A 15,000-nucleotide genomic window follows, 5' to 3' on the forward strand; every position below is an offset into this window, starting at 1 on the left:
AAAGAGACAATGAGCAGCGAGACGATGGAGAAAGAGTTCGAGGTGAAGGACTGGAATTAATTAAGGATATGGAACAACAGAAAGAGTGTAACGAACCCATCATACAAACACAACAGGAGGGGGGAATTTGGACACAGATGGATTTGACTGACAGCTTGAAAAATGCTTTGGATACTATGGAACTGGATGATGAAAGGAATAAAGTATTGAGTGATGCACAACAGGAGGGAATTTTATGTACACCGATGGATGTGACGGACAGTGTGCAAAAGGAGATGGACGCAGTAGAAATTAATGATGCTACAAAAGAGTGTGAACAAGGTCAAGAAAATGAGGAGACGCAGGGGAAATCATCAAAAAGAAGAAGATCTGTGAAGGTAGTACCCAATTTAGATACTGCAAGAAAAAGAGTGCTTAAAGAAGATGGTTTTGAATGTACAAATAAGTATGAGTTGCTAAAGGGTTTGGAGGAGATGGACTGAGTTTATGGGTTTTATGCATATTTCTATATGTTTTATGCTGTTAAGAATAGTGACTTTTAATGCTAGAGGGCTGTCAGACATGGGAAAATTTGAAAAAGTGAAAGAAATGTGTAAAGGAGAAGATGTGATTTTATTACAAGAAACTAACTGGAGGGAAGAGTACATGACTGAAATAAGGAAAAGTTGGAGTGGAGAGATTTTATATAACAATGGTGATGGGAGGCTGGGAAGAGGAGTTGCAGTTTTAATAAAAGAAAACAGTGGTGTATCGTGTAAAACAATATATAATGACATGGATGGGAAATATATTGCGGTTGAAATGGAGTATGAAAAGAAAAAAGTTATTTTAGTTAATATTCATGCACCAACAGTAGAGAATGAAAAAAATGAATATTTTAATGTATTAAGAGAATTTTTAAAGAAACATAAAGAAGTTATTATGATGGGTGATTTTAATACTGTTTTCAGTAAATTAGAAATGGGAGAGGGAATGGTTTTTAAAAATGATAAAGGAAGAAAAGAACTGAAATTATTAATGGAAGAAAATAATATAATTGATGTATGGAGAGAAAGAAACGAAAAAAAGAAAGAATATTCAAGGAGGCAATTAGTGGGTAATTTTATGTGTAAGACTAGGATTGATTTTATTTTATGTACAAGGAACATTGAAGGATTTATCGGTAATATTAAATATGAAGAATCAAGCTTAAGTGACCATAAACCAATTTTTATGCAAATAGACTGGAGTTCAGTGAAGAAAGGGCCGGGGATATGGGTTTTAAATGTAGAGGTTTTGAAGAATGAGGACTATGTGTTAAGTATTAAAGAAATTATTGAAAAAGAAAAGGAGAATGGAATGTACGGCGAAGATAAAAGGATATGGTGGGAAAATGTTAAATATTTAGTTAAAAAATTCACAATAAAGTACAGTAAATTAATACAGAGAAGTAAGAGGAAGAAGGAGAGAGAAATAAGAGAAAAATTGGAAAAAGAATTAAATGAGAATGGGAAAGATATACAAAAAATAAAAGAATTGGAGGGAATATTGAAAGAAATGGAAGAGGAAAAATATGAAGGCGCAAGACTAAGAAGTAAAGCTAAATATACTGTGGAGGGTGAAAAATGTACAAAGTTTTTTTTTGATTTAGAAAAAATAAGAGGGAAGGCTGGTATGATTAAAGAAATAAGAGGGAAAAATGGTGTAGTTGTGGAAACTAATGAGGAAATATTAAAAGAAATAAAGGCATACTATGAGAACCTGTTTAGTACTAAGGGGGTGGGGGAAGAAGAGAAACTGGAGTTACTGAAGCAAATAAAAACAACAGTAGGAGAAGTAGACAAAAAAGAATGTGATGAAGAGATAAGAGAAGAAGAGATTAAAAGAGCAATAAGTGAATTAAACAAAAAGAAAAGTCCAGGTGTAGATGGTTTGGGGAGTGAATTTTATATAGTTTTTAAAGATTTTTTAACTAGCATTTTAAAAGAAGTATATGTAGAGGTGTTTAAGAAAGGAGAATTAAATCAAAGAATGGGAATGGGTTTAATGAAATTGATATACAAGAGAAAAGGAGAGAAGACAGATTTAAAGAACTATAGACCGATTACAATGCTGAATACTGATTTAAAGATTTTATCTAAAATTTTAGCCAACAGATTGAAAGAAGTCATGCCGAGTATAATTAAAACTAACCAAGTGTACGGAGTGAAAGGGAGAGACATAGCAGATACAACTATTAGTATAAAAGATATGATAAGATACATACATGAAAGCAATAAAGATGGGTTTATTATCAGTTTAGATTTCGAGAAAGCTTTTGACAGGGTGGAGCATGGTTTTTTATTTGATGTTTTAAAAAGTTTTGGTTTTGGAGAGAATTTTATGAAATGGATTAGGATTTTATACAAAGGCGCAATAACAAAAATTAAATGTAATGGGTTTTTAACACAGTGTTTTAAAATTACTAGATCGATAAGACAAGGATGTCCGTTGTCAGCTCTTTTATATTCTTTAGTTGCAGAACCTTTGGGATTGGCTGTAAAACATGGAGAGGGGATAAAAGGCATAGGCATCGAGGGAGGGGAAAGTAAAATTTTTCAGTACGCGGATGACACAACATTATTGTTAAAGGATCTGAAGAGTGTGGAAAATGCAATTCAAATTGTACAAAAGTATTGTAGGGGATCAGGAGCTAAAGTAAATGAGGACAAAACGCTGTATATGAGATTTGGAGGGGCACCGGTTTTAACAGAACATTTTACCTTTAAGGAAACTAAAGAAATGAAGATTTTAGGTGTTTTAATGGGGAGGGATGAAAAGAAAGCAGATGAAACTATGTGGGAAGAAGCTTTAGGAGGGATTGAAAGAAGATTGAATTTTTGGAGAATGAGAACATTAACTTTGAAAGGGAAGGTTTTAGTTCGTAATGTTTTAATGGTTTCGAAACTGTGGTATATTTTATATGTGTCATCTATGCCGTTGTGGGTAGAAAAAAGGCTGAAAAAATGTTTTTTAGATTTTTTATGGGAAGGGAAGCCACCAAGAATAGCATACAACACTTTAATAGGAGCAGTGAAGAAGGGAGGACTGGGGTTAATGGATGTGGAGCAAAGAAAGAACAGCTTGAGAGTGAAAATAATAAAAAAGTACTTGGATGAAGAAAACGAAGTGGCATGGAAGAGAACAATGGGGCATTTTTTAAGTAAGTGTAGTAATTTTAATTTGGGGGACAACATTTTATGGATGAAAGTTAAAAAATGGATGACGGAGGGGCTGCCAGATTTTTATAAAGAACTGATGGGGGCATGGGGCAAATTTTTAACGAATGTGCATTTTAAGCCACAAGGCAGAGAGAGCATTTTAAATCAGCCTTTATTCTTAAACAACGGCATTTTAAGTCAAGGGAAGGGGTTTTTTTTTAAGAAGTGGTGGGATGTGGGAATCACGAAAGTCAGAGATGTTTTATATGAATTCAAAGAGGGGTTTTTACCAGTGCAATACATTGTGGATGTGATGGAGGAGGCAAAGGAGGATTATAGCAGACGAGAGATAACAAACAAGTATGACGTAATTAAGAATGCAATACCTCAAGAGTGGATAAACAGAATTGACAACATCGAAGAAGAGAAACCTGGGAAAGATGTGTATGTGAGGCTAGGGGAAAAACTGTGTGCTTTTAATGAATGTACTGTAAAAATGTTTTATTGTGTTTTTAGAGATACTGTTTTTAAGAAACCTGTTGTAAACGAATACTGGATACGGTTGTTCAATGATGTAAAAGAAGAGAATATATGGGGGAACATGAATGGTAAAATTGTACAGACGAAACTGGAGAATATGGAGTATTTTATCAGGAACAAAGCAGTATTCACAGATGTGATTTTAAACAAAATTGGGATGGAGGAAAGTGCCACATGTAAAGTATGCCAAGATGCAGATGAAGGGTTTTTACACTTGTTTTTATATTGTGATGAGCTGAAAGTTTTTAATGAGAGATGTAAAAACATGATTTTAATTTTGAGAGGAGTTGAAATTGGGGAATTTGAGTGGGAAAAGGTGTTCATGTTGGGAATTAATGAAAATTGTAAAAACAAGAAGATCATTAATTTACTTGTGATGTTGATGAAAAGTGCGGTATGGGAAAGAAGAGTAGTGGTGAAAAAAGAAAATGTTTTAATTGATGTGTGGGGAATGTTTAGGAGAAAAGTTGAGAAATATGTTGAATGTCTGTTTTATTACTTTAAGTTGGAGGGAACAATGAATCTTTTTAATTATGTTTTTACTCAGGAGGTCTTAAAGATTTTAAATGACCTGGGGATGGAATTGTCATTTTTAAAAGATTAAACAATGGAATGAGTGTTTTTTAGTATGTCTGACAGCCCAAAACTTTAGGAGTGTCTATGTTAAAGAAAGCATATTATGTACCTTTGTTTGTTAATATTTGATATGTATGTTTGAATTGAACAATTTCTCTAATAAAAAAAAAAAAAAAAAAAAAAAAAAAGGCTATGACCGATCTCGTTTGATCTCGGAAGCTAAGCAGGTTTGGGCCTGGTTAGTACTTGGATGGGAGACCGCCTGGGAATACCAGGTGCTGTAAGCGTTTTGGAAATTTTTCACTTAGTATAGAACAATTTTGCCAAAACATAGAGTCATTGGCCGATCTCTGCATATTAGCAGGTTTGGGCATTGTTAGTACATGGATGGGAGACTGCCTGGGAATACCAGGTGCTTTAAACTTTTTGGATATTTTTCACGAATTATATAATAATCTTGCAAAAAAAAAAAAAAAGAGTCAATGCCAGATCTCTGCATATTAGCAGGTTTAGGTCTGGTTAGTACTTGGATGGGAGACCGTCTTGAAATACCAGGTGCTCTAAGCTTTTTGGAAAATTTTCACTTAGTATAGAACAATTTTGCCAAACCATAGAGTCAATGGCCGATCTCTGAATATTAGCAGGTTTGGGCCTGGTTAATACATGGATGGGAGATTGCCTGGGAATACCAGGTGCTTTAAACTTTGTGGATATTTTTCATGAATTATATAATAATCTTGCAAAAAAAAGAGTCAATGGCCAATCTCTGAATATTAGCAGGTTTGGGCCTTGTTAGTACATGGATGGGAGACTGCCTGGGAATACCAGGTGCTTTAAACTTTTTGGATATTTTTCACGAATTATATACTAATCTTGCAAAAAAAAAAAAAAAAAAAGAAAAAAAAAAAAAGAATCAATGCCCGATCTCTGAATCTTAGCAGGTTTAGGTCTGGTTAGTACTTGGATGAGAGACCGCCTAGGAATACCAGGCGCTTTAAGCTTTTGGGTTTTCTTTCCTACTTATATAATGTACTGGCCAGTAGATTGGCTGAACTTTAAATAGCCCTCTCTTCGCAGCAGACTTCGCTTAGGACCATACCAACCTGGACATACCCGATCTCGTCTTATCTCGGAAGCTAAGCAGGTTTGGGCCTGCTTAGTACTTGGATGGGAGACCTCCTTGAAATACCAGGTGCTGTAAGCTTTTTGGAAAATTTTCACTTAGTATTGAACAATTTTGCCAAAACATGGCCGATCTCTGAATATTAGCAGGTTTGGGCCTGGTTAGTACATGCATGGGAGACTGCCTGGGAATACCAGGTGCTTTAAACTTTGTGGATATTTTTCATGAATTATATAATAATCTTGCAAAAAAAAAGAGTCAATGGCCGATCTCTGAATATTAGCAGGTTTGGGCCTTGTTGGTACATGGATGGGAGACTGCCTGGGAATACCAGGTGCTTTAAACTTTTTGGATATTTTTCACGAATTATATACTAATCTTGCAACAAAAAAAAAAAAAAAGTCAATGCCCAATCTCTGAATCTTAGCAGGTTTAGGTCTGGTTACTACTTGGATGAGAGACCGCCTAGGAATAGCAGGCTTTTTAAGCTTTTGGGTTTTCTTTCCTACTTATATAATGTACTGGCCAGTAGATTGGCAGAACTTTAAATAGCCCTCTCTTCGGAGCAGTCTTCGCTTACGGCCATACCAACCTGGCTATGACCGATCTTGTTTGATCTCGGAAGCTAAGCAGGTTTGGGCCTGGTTAGTACTTGGATGGGAGACCGCCTGGGAATACCAGGTGCTGTAAGCTTTTTGGAAATTTTTCACTTAGTATAGAACAATTTTGCCAAAACATAGAGTCATTGGCCGATCTCTGCATATTAGCAGGTTTGGGCCTTGTTAGTACATGGATGGGAGACTGCCTGGGAATACCAGGTGCTTTAAACTTTTTGGATATTTTTCACGAATTATATAATAATCTTGCAAATTAAAAAAAGAGTCAATGCCAGATCTCTGCATACTAGCAGGTTTAGGTCTGGTTAGTACTTGGATGGGAGACCGCCTTGAAATACCAGGTGCTGTAAGCTTTTTGGAAAATTTTCACTTAGTATAGAACAATTTTGCCAAAACATAGAGTCAATGGCCGATCTCTGAATATTAGCAGGTTTGGGCCTGGTTAGTACATGGATGGGAGACTGCCTGGGAATACCAGGTGCTTTAAACTTTGTGGATATTTTTCATGAATTATATAATAATCTTGCAAAAAAAAAGAGTCAATGGCCGATCTCTGAATATTAGCAGGTTTGGGCCTTGTTAGTACATGGATGGGAGACTGCCTGGGAATACCAGGTGCTTTAAACTTTTTGGATATTTTTCACTAATTATATAATAATCTTGCAAAAAAAAAGAGTCAATGCCCGATCTCTGCATATTAGCAGGTTTAGGTCTGGTTAGTACTTGGATGAGAGACCGCCTAGGAATACCAGGCGCTTTAAGCTTTTGGGTTTTCTTTCCTACTTATATAATGTACTGGCGAGTAGATTGGCTGAACTTTAAATAGCCCTCTCTTCGCAGCAGTCTTGGCTTACGGCCATACAAACCTGGCCATGCCCAATCTTGTTTGATCTCGGAAGCTCAGCAGGTTTGGGCCTGGTTAGTACTTGGATGGGAGACCGCCTAGGAATACCAGGTGCTGTAAGCTTTTTGGAAATTTTTCACTTAGTATAGAACAATTTTGCCAAAACATAGAGTCAATGGCCGATCTCTGCATATTAGCAGGTTTGGGCCTTGTTAGTACATGGATTGGAGACTGCCTGGGAATACCAGGTGCTTTAAACTTTTTGGAAAATGTTCACTTAGTATAGAACAATTTTGCCAAAACATGGCTGATCTCTGAATATTAGCAGGTTTGGGCCTGGTTAGTACATGGATGGGAGACTGCCTGGGAATACCAGGTGCTTTAAACTTTTTGGATATTTTTCATGAATTATATAATAATCTTGCAAAAAGAAAGAGTCAATGGCCGATCTCTGAATATTAGCAGGTTTGGGCCTTGTTAGTACATGGATGGGAGACTGCCTGGGAATACCAGGTGCTTTAAACTTTTTGGATATTTTTCACGAATTATATAATAATCTTGCAAAAAAAAAAAAAAAGAGTCAATGCCAGATCTCTGCATATTAGCAGGTTTAGGTCTGGTTAGTACTTGGATGAGAGACCGCCTAGGAATACCAGGCGCTTTAAGCTTTTGGGTTTTCTTTCCTACTTATATAATGTACTTGCGAGTAGATTGGCTGAACTTTAAATAGCCCTCTCTTCGCAGCAGACTTTGCTTACGGCCATACCGACCTGGACATGCCCGATCTCGTCTTATCTCGGAAGCTAAGCAGGTTTGGGCCTGGTTAGTACTTGGATGGGAGACCGCCTTGAAATACCAGGTGCTGTAAGCTTTTTGGAAAATTTTCACTTAGTATTGAACAATTTTGCCAAAACATGGCCGATCTCTGAATATTAGCAGGTTTGGGCCTGGTTAGTACATGCATGGGAGACTGCCTGGGAATACCAGGTGCTTTAAACTTTGTGGATATTTTTCATGAATTATATAATAATCTTGCAAAAAAAAAGAGTCAATGGCCGATCTCTGAATATTAGCAGGTTTGGGCCTTGTTGGTACATGGATGGGAGACTGCCTGGGAATACCAGGTGCTTTAAACTTTTTGGATATTTTTCACGAATTATATACTAATCTTGCAAAAAAAAAAAAAAAAAAAAAAAGTAAATGCCCAATCTCTGAATCTTAGCAGGTTTAGGTCTGGTTAGTACTTGGATGAGAGACCGCCTAGGAATAGCAGGCTTTTTAAGCTTTTGGGTTTTCTTTCCTACTTATATAATGTACTGGCCAGTAGATTGGCAGAACTTTAAATAGCCCTCTCTTCGGAGCAGTCTTCGCTTACGGCCATACCAACCTGGCTATGACAGATCTCGTTTGATCTCTGAAGCTAAGCAGGTTTGGGCCTGGTTAGTACTTGGATGGGAGACCGCCTGGGAATACCAGGTGCTGTAAGCTTTTTGGAAATTTTTCACTTAGTATAGAACAATTTTGCCAAAACATAGAGTCATTGGCCGATCTCTGCATATTAGCAGGTTTGGGCCTTGTTAGTACATGGATGGGAGACTGCCTGGGAATACCAGGTGCTTTAAACTTTTTGGATATTTTTCACGAATTATATAATAATCTTGCAAATAAAAAAAGAGTCAATGCCAGATCTCTGCATACTAGCAGGTTTAGGTCTGGTTAGTACTTGGATGGGAGACCGCCTTGAAATACCAGGTGCTGTAAGCCTTTTGGAAAATTTTCACTTAGTATAGAACAATTTTGCCAAAACATAGAGTCAATGGCCGATCTCTGAATATTAGCAGGTTTGGGCCTGGTTAGTACATGGATGGGAGACTGCCTGGGAATACCAGGTGCTTTAAACTTTGTGGATATTTTTCATAAATTATATAATAATCTTGCAAAAAAAAAAGAGTCAATGGCCGATCTTTGAATATTAGCAGGTTTGGGCCTTGTTGGTACATGGATGGGAGACTGCCTGGGAATACCAGGTGCTTTAAACTTTTTGGATATTTTTCACGAATTATATAATAATCTTGCAAAAAAAAAGAGTCAATGCCCGATCTCTGCATATTAACAGGTTTAGGTCTGGTTAGTACTTGGATGAGAGACCGCCTAGGAATACCAGGCGCTTTAAGCTTTTGGGTTTACTTTCCTACTTATATAATGTACTGCCAGTAGATTGGCTGAACTTTAAATAGCCCTCTCTTCGCAGCAGTCTTCACTTATGGCCATACCAACCTGAGGGCGCTAGAGAGCTACAGGAAGTGTTGGCTGCAGTTTGGAGAGGAAGGCTCTCCTCCATTTTGATTTTTCTGTTAGTGTTTGTTTTGTGAGTTGTTTGTGGACTTTTAGTTTATTTTTTGTGTGGTTTTTCAGTTTTAAACCACCTAACAGCAGCATCTTGCTGGCTGGAGGGTGGTTAATTTTTTGTTTGTATTTTTTTTACAATGGATGGATTATTGGCAAACGACACTGGACTGGCTGGAGAGACACGCATGGCAAACGACACTGGACTGGCTGGAGAGACACGCATGGCAAATGACACTGGATTGGCTGGAGAGACACGTAAGGCAAACGACACTGGACTGGCTGGAGAGACACGTATGGCAAACGACAATGGATTGGCTGGAGAGACACGTAAGGCAAACGACACTGGACTGGCTGGAGAGACACGCATGGCAAACGACCCTGGACTGGAGTATCGACAACGAGCAGGACACGGTAAAAAACAAGATGCAAGAGATTAATTTTGGTGAAAGGAAATACTTAAAGGAGGCAACTGTGATTGTGAATGTGGAGAACGTAAATGAGGTGAGAGCTGTGGATATTATTAAAGCGGTGATGGACAAATGTGGATATGGGAAAATCTTAGCACTAAGGCCAAGACAAGGAAAGGAATATGAACTGACAATGGAAAAAGAAGAAACATGTGATGAACTGACTGAGGGATTGTTAATTAAAGGAGTGAACTGTGAAATAAAGAAACTGCAAAATAGAGATTATGTTGTTTCCTTCATGCACCTGCCCGTCTACCTTGATGATAAAGACATTTTTAGAAAATTGGAGGGATGGGGAGTTAATCCCATATCAAAATTAAAAAGAAGATGCTACCCGGGCACTGAAATAGAGGATGGAACAAGGTTTTTAAAAGTGCGATTCCCCAAGGAGGTGGCATCATTGCCCTACAGCACAAAGCTGGAAACAGCAGAAGGGCCGCAGTACTTTAGGGTGATGCACAGCCACCAGGTGAAGACCTGTAAGCTGTGCATGAGCCCAGATCACCTGCTTAAAGAATGCCCTGAATTTAAGTGTCACAAGTGCGAGGAAAGGGGACATTTCGCAAGGGACTGCAACGCGGTCAGATGCCCGGAGTGTCAAAAAATTTTAAATAAGTGTGAGTGTTGGATGGAGGGAGAGGAAGGAGGTCTGGAGCATCAGGTGGACGGACAGGTGCATGAAGGAAACACTGAAGAGGAAGGAGATATTGATGAAGGACAAGGGGATGAAGGATTACCACAGAAGGAAACAGGAGGAGGAACAGGCAACCAAGAGAAAGAAGAAGAATGAAAAAATAATTTTATGGATGAGGAACAAACAGTAGAACAGAATACTCAATGGACAGAAATGGAAATATCGGACAGTTTTAAAAATCTTTTGGATAATGTGGAGAGTGATGGACAAGGAATGCATGATCAAAACAAAGAAATGGGCAGTGAAGAAGAAACAAGGATGGACAACATGGGAAAAGACAGAGGGGAGAGAGGACAAAGTAGAAGGAGAACATTAAAGGTAAAACCAAATGTGGAAAATGTAAGAAAAAAGTTAATGACAAGGGGCCGAGTAAAAAGTGTAAACAGATATGAAGTGTTAAGAGTGCTGGAGGGAGAAGATAAAGAATAATGTTTTTTAGGTATCTATTTTTATTTCTTTTAATGGTTTTAAGTTGTGTTACTTTTAATGCAAGGGGACTGATGGACATGGGTAAATTTGAAAAGGTGAAAGAAATGTGTAAAAGAGAGAATGTGATTTTATTACAAGAAACTAACTGGAGGGAAGAGTACATGACTGAAATAAGGAAAAGGTGGAGTGGAGAGATTTTTTATAACAATGGTGATGGGAGGCTGGGTAGAGGAGTTGCAATTTTAATAAAAGAAAACTGTGGGGTATCATGTAAAACAATATATAATGACATAGATGGGAAATGTATTGCGGTTGAAATGGAGTACGAGGAGAAAAAAGTTATTGTAGTTAATATTCATGCACCGACTGTAGAGAATGAAAAGAAGGAATATTTTAATGTATTAAGAGATTTTTTAAAAAAACATAAAGAAGTTATTATGATGGGTGATTTTAATACCGTTTTCAGTAAATTAGAAATTGGTGAGGGAATGGTTTTTAAAAATGATAAAGGAAGAAAAGAACTGAAATTATTAATGGAAGAAAATAATATGATTGATGTATGGAGAGAAAGAAATGAAAAAAAGAAAGAATATTCAAGGAGGCAATTAGTAGGGAATTTTATGTGTAAGACGAGGATTGATTTTATTTTTTGTACAAGGAACATTGAAGGATTTATCGGTAATATTAAATATGAAGAATCAAGCTTAAGTGACCATAAACCAATTTTTATTCAAGTAGACTGGAGTTCAGTGAAAAGAGGGCCGGGTGTATGGGTTTTAAATGTAGAGGTTTTGAAGAATGAGGCGTATGTTTTAAGTATTAAAGAAATTATTGAAAAAGAAAAGGAGAATGAAATGTACAGTGAAGATAAAAGGATATGGTGGGAAAATGTTAAATATTTAGTTAAAAAATTCACAATAAAATATTGCAAATTAATACAGATATGTAAGAGGAAGAAGGAGAGAGAAATAAGAGAAAAATTGGAAAAGGAATTAAATGAGAATGGGAAAGATATACAAAAAATAAAAGAATTGGAGGGAATATTGAAAGAAATGGAAGAGAAAAAATATGAAGGTGCAAGACTAAGAAGTAAAGCTAAATATACTGTGGAGGGAGAAAAATGTACAAAGTTTTTCTTTGATCTAGAAAAAATAAGAGGGAAAGCTGGAATGATTAAAGAAATAAGAGGGGAAAATGGTGTAGTGGTGGAAACAAATGAGGAAATATTAAAAGAAGTAAAAGCATATTATGAAAATCTGTTTAGTACTGAGGGGTTGAGGGAAGAAGAGAAATTTGAGTTACTGAATAAAATAGAAACAACAGTAGGAGAAATAGACAAAAAAGAGTGTGATGAAGAGATAAGAGAAGAAGAGATAAAAAGAGCAATAAGTGAATTAAACAAAAATAAAAGTCCAGGTATAGATGGTTTGGGGAGTGAATTTTATATCGTTTTTAAAGATTTTTTAACCAGTATTTTAAAAGAAGTGTATGAAGACATTTTTAAGAAAGAGGAAATGAATCAGAGAATGGGGATGGGTTTATTAAAGTTGATATATAAAAGAAAAGGAGATAAAGTAGACTTAAAAAATTATAGACCAATTACAATGCTGAATACAGATCTGAAAATTTTAACAAAAGTTTTAGCTAACAGATTGAAAGAGGTAATGCCAACCATAATTAAAACAAATCAAGTGTATGGAGTTAAAGGAAGAGATATAGCGGACACAACTTTAAGTATAATAGATAGGATAAGATATATGAAAGAAAAAAACAAAAAAGGATATGTTATTAGTTTGGATTTTGAAAAGGCTTTTGATAGAGTGGAGCATGAATATTTATTTGGAATTTTAAGAAAGTATGGGTTTGGGGAAAATTTTATCAAGTGGATTACAATTATATATAGGGGAGCAATAACAAGAATACAGTGTAATGGTTTTTTAACTGAATGTTTTAAAATTACTAGATCAATAAGACAAGGATGTCCATTATCAGCGCTTTTATATTCTTTAGTTGCAGAACCATTGGGATTAGCTATTAAAATAGATGAAGACATAAGAGGGATAAACATTGAAGGAAGTGGGGGAAATGAAAAAATATTTCAATATGCAGATGATACAACAATAATAGTTAAAGATATAGAGAGTGTTAATAAAGTAATGGAAGTAGTACAGATGTTTTGTAGGGGATCAGGAGGTAAGATAAATGAAGAAAAAACAACATATGTGAGATTTGTGAGATACATGGATGGGAGACTGCCTGGGAATACCAGGTGCTTTAAACTTTTTGGATATTTTTCACGAATTATATACTAATCTTGCAAAAAAAAAAGTCAATGCCCAATCTCTGAATCTTAGCAGGTTTAGGTCTGGTTACTACTTGGATGAGAGACCGCCTAGGAATAGCAGGCTTTTTAAGCTTTTGGGTTTTCTTTCCTACTTATATAATGTACTGGCCAGTAGATTGGCAGAACTTTAAATAGCCCTCTCTTCGGAGCAGTCTTCGCTTACGGCCATACCAACCTGGCTATGACCGATCTTGTTTGATCTCGGAAGCTAAGCAGGTTTGGGCCTGGTTAGTACTTGGATGGGAGACCGCCTGGGAATACCAGGTGCTGTAAGCTTTTTGGAAATTTTTCACTTAGTATAGAACAATTTTGCCAAAACATAGAGTCATTGGCCGATCTCTGCATATTAGCAGGTTTGGGCCTTGTTAGTACATGGATGGGAGACTGCCTGGGAATACCAGGTGCTTTAAACTTTTTGGATATTTTTCACGAATTATATAATAATCTTGCAAATAAAAAAAGAGTCAATGCCAGATCTCTGCATACTAGCAGGTTTAGGTCTGGTTAGTACTTGGATGGGAGACCGCCTTGAAATACCAGGTGCTGTAAGCTTTTTGGAAAATTTTCACTTAGTATAGAACAATTTTGCCAAAACATAGAGTCAATGGCCGATCTCTGAATATTAGCAGGTTTGGGCCTGGTTAGTACATGGATGGGAGACTGCCTGGGAATACCAGGTGCTTTAAACTTTGTGGATATTTTTCATGAATTATATAATAATCTTGCAAAAAAAAAAGAGTCAATGGCCGATCTCTGAATATTAGCAGGTTTGGGCCTTGTTAGTACATGGATGGGAGACTGCCTGGGAATACCAGGTGCTTTAAACTTTTTGGATATTTTTCACTAATTATATAATAATCTTGCAAAAAAAAAGAGTCAATGCCCGATCTCTGCATATTAGCAGGTTTAGGTCTGGTTAGTACTTGGATGAGAGACCGCCTAGGAATACCAGGCGCTTTAAGCTTTTGGGTTTTCTTTCCTACTTATATAATGTACTGGCGAGTAGATTGGCTGAACTTTAAATAGCCCTCTCTTCGCAGCAGTCTTGGCTTACGGCCATACAAACCTGGCCATGCCCAATCTCGTTTGATCTCGGAAGCTCAGCAGGTTTGGGCCTGGTTAGTACTTGGATGGGAGACCGCCTAGGAATACCAGGTGCTGTAAGCTTTTTGGAAATTTTTCACTTAGTATAGAAGAATTTTGCCAAAACATAGAGTCAATGGCCGATCTCTGCATATTAGCAGGTTTGGGCCTTGTTAGTACATGGATGGGAGACTGCCTGGGAATACCAGGTGCTTTAAACTTTTTGGAAAATGTTCACTTAGTATAGAACAATTTTGCCAAAACATGGCCGATCTCTGAATATTAGCAGGTTTGGGCCTGGTTAGTACATGGATGGGAGACTGCCTGGGAATACCAGGTGCTTTAACTTTTTGGATATTTTTCATGAATTATATAATAATCTTGCAAAAAGAAAGAGTCAATGGCCGATCTCTGAATATTAGCAGGTTTGGGCCTTGTTAGTACATGGATGGGAGACTGCCTGGGAATACCAGGTGCTTTAAACTTTTTGGATATTTTTCACGAATTATATAATAATCTTGCAAAAAAAAAAAAAAGAGTCAATGCCAGATCTCTGCATATTGGCAGGTTTAGGTCTGGTTAGTACTTGGATGAGAGACCGCCTAGGAATACCAGGCGCTTTAAGCTTTTGGGTTTTCTTTCCTACTTATATAATGTACTTGCGAGTAGATTGGCTGAACTTTAAATAGCCCTCTCTTCGCAGCAGACTTTGCTTACGGCCATACTGACCTGGACATGCCCGATCTCGTCTTATC

General features: G+C 36.9%; 1 protein-coding gene, 5 non-coding genes and 3 pseudogenes across 6 annotated transcripts in view; all 9 read left to right on the plus strand.

Moving 5' to 3' along the window:
- The first annotated feature begins 5,380 nt into the window (after positions 1 to 5,380).
- On the plus strand, positions 5,381 to 5,499 carry LOC113089894 (uncharacterized; annotated as a pseudogene).
- Positions 5,500 to 5,992: 493 nt separating this feature from the next.
- On the plus strand, positions 5,993 to 6,111 carry LOC113089900 (5S ribosomal RNA). The gene has a single exon (XR_003286733.1). It is a non-coding gene; the product is annotated as a 5S ribosomal RNA (ribosomal RNA).
- Positions 6,112 to 6,883: 772 nt separating this feature from the next.
- LOC113089896 (uncharacterized) lies at positions 6,884 to 7,002 on the plus strand (annotated as a pseudogene).
- A 629-nt stretch (positions 7,003 to 7,631) lies between these two features.
- LOC113089890 (5S ribosomal RNA) lies at positions 7,632 to 7,750 on the plus strand. The gene has a single exon (XR_003286729.1). It is a non-coding gene; the product is annotated as a 5S ribosomal RNA (ribosomal RNA).
- Positions 7,751 to 8,248: 498 nt separating this feature from the next.
- On the plus strand, positions 8,249 to 8,367 carry LOC113089897 (5S ribosomal RNA). The gene has a single exon (XR_003286731.1). It is a non-coding gene; the product is annotated as a 5S ribosomal RNA (ribosomal RNA).
- Positions 8,368 to 9,767: 1,400 nt separating this feature from the next.
- LOC113089887 (uncharacterized) overlaps positions 9,768 to 15,000 on the plus strand; it is an 8,231-nt gene continuing 2,998 nt past the window's right edge. Inside the window, exon 1 of the mRNA XM_026256124.1 lies at positions 9,768 to 9,916. Within this exon, the coding sequence (XP_026111909.1) occupies positions 9,829 to 9,916 (88 nt within the window). The 5' untranslated portion in view covers positions 9,768 to 9,828. The remainder of the gene's footprint in view (positions 9,917 to 15,000) is intronic.
- Positions 13,320 to 13,438, plus strand: LOC113089901 (5S ribosomal RNA). Its single transcript, XR_003286734.1, has one exon. It is a non-coding gene; the product is annotated as a 5S ribosomal RNA (ribosomal RNA).
- Positions 14,211 to 14,329, plus strand: LOC113089893 (uncharacterized; annotated as a pseudogene).
- LOC113089891 (5S ribosomal RNA) overlaps positions 14,957 to 15,000 on the plus strand; it is a 119-nt gene continuing 75 nt past the window's right edge. Inside the window, exon 1 of the ribosomal RNA XR_003286730.1 lies at positions 14,957 to 15,000. This exon is cut by the window's right edge and continues 75 nt beyond it. This is a non-coding gene — a ribosomal RNA (5S ribosomal RNA).

The sequence above is a fragment of the Carassius auratus genome, unplaced genomic scaffold, assembly GCF_003368295.1.
Source record: "Carassius auratus strain Wakin unplaced genomic scaffold, ASM336829v1 scaf_tig00051395, whole genome shotgun sequence".
NCBI lineage: Eukaryota > Metazoa > Chordata > Actinopteri > Cypriniformes > Cyprinidae > Carassius > Carassius auratus.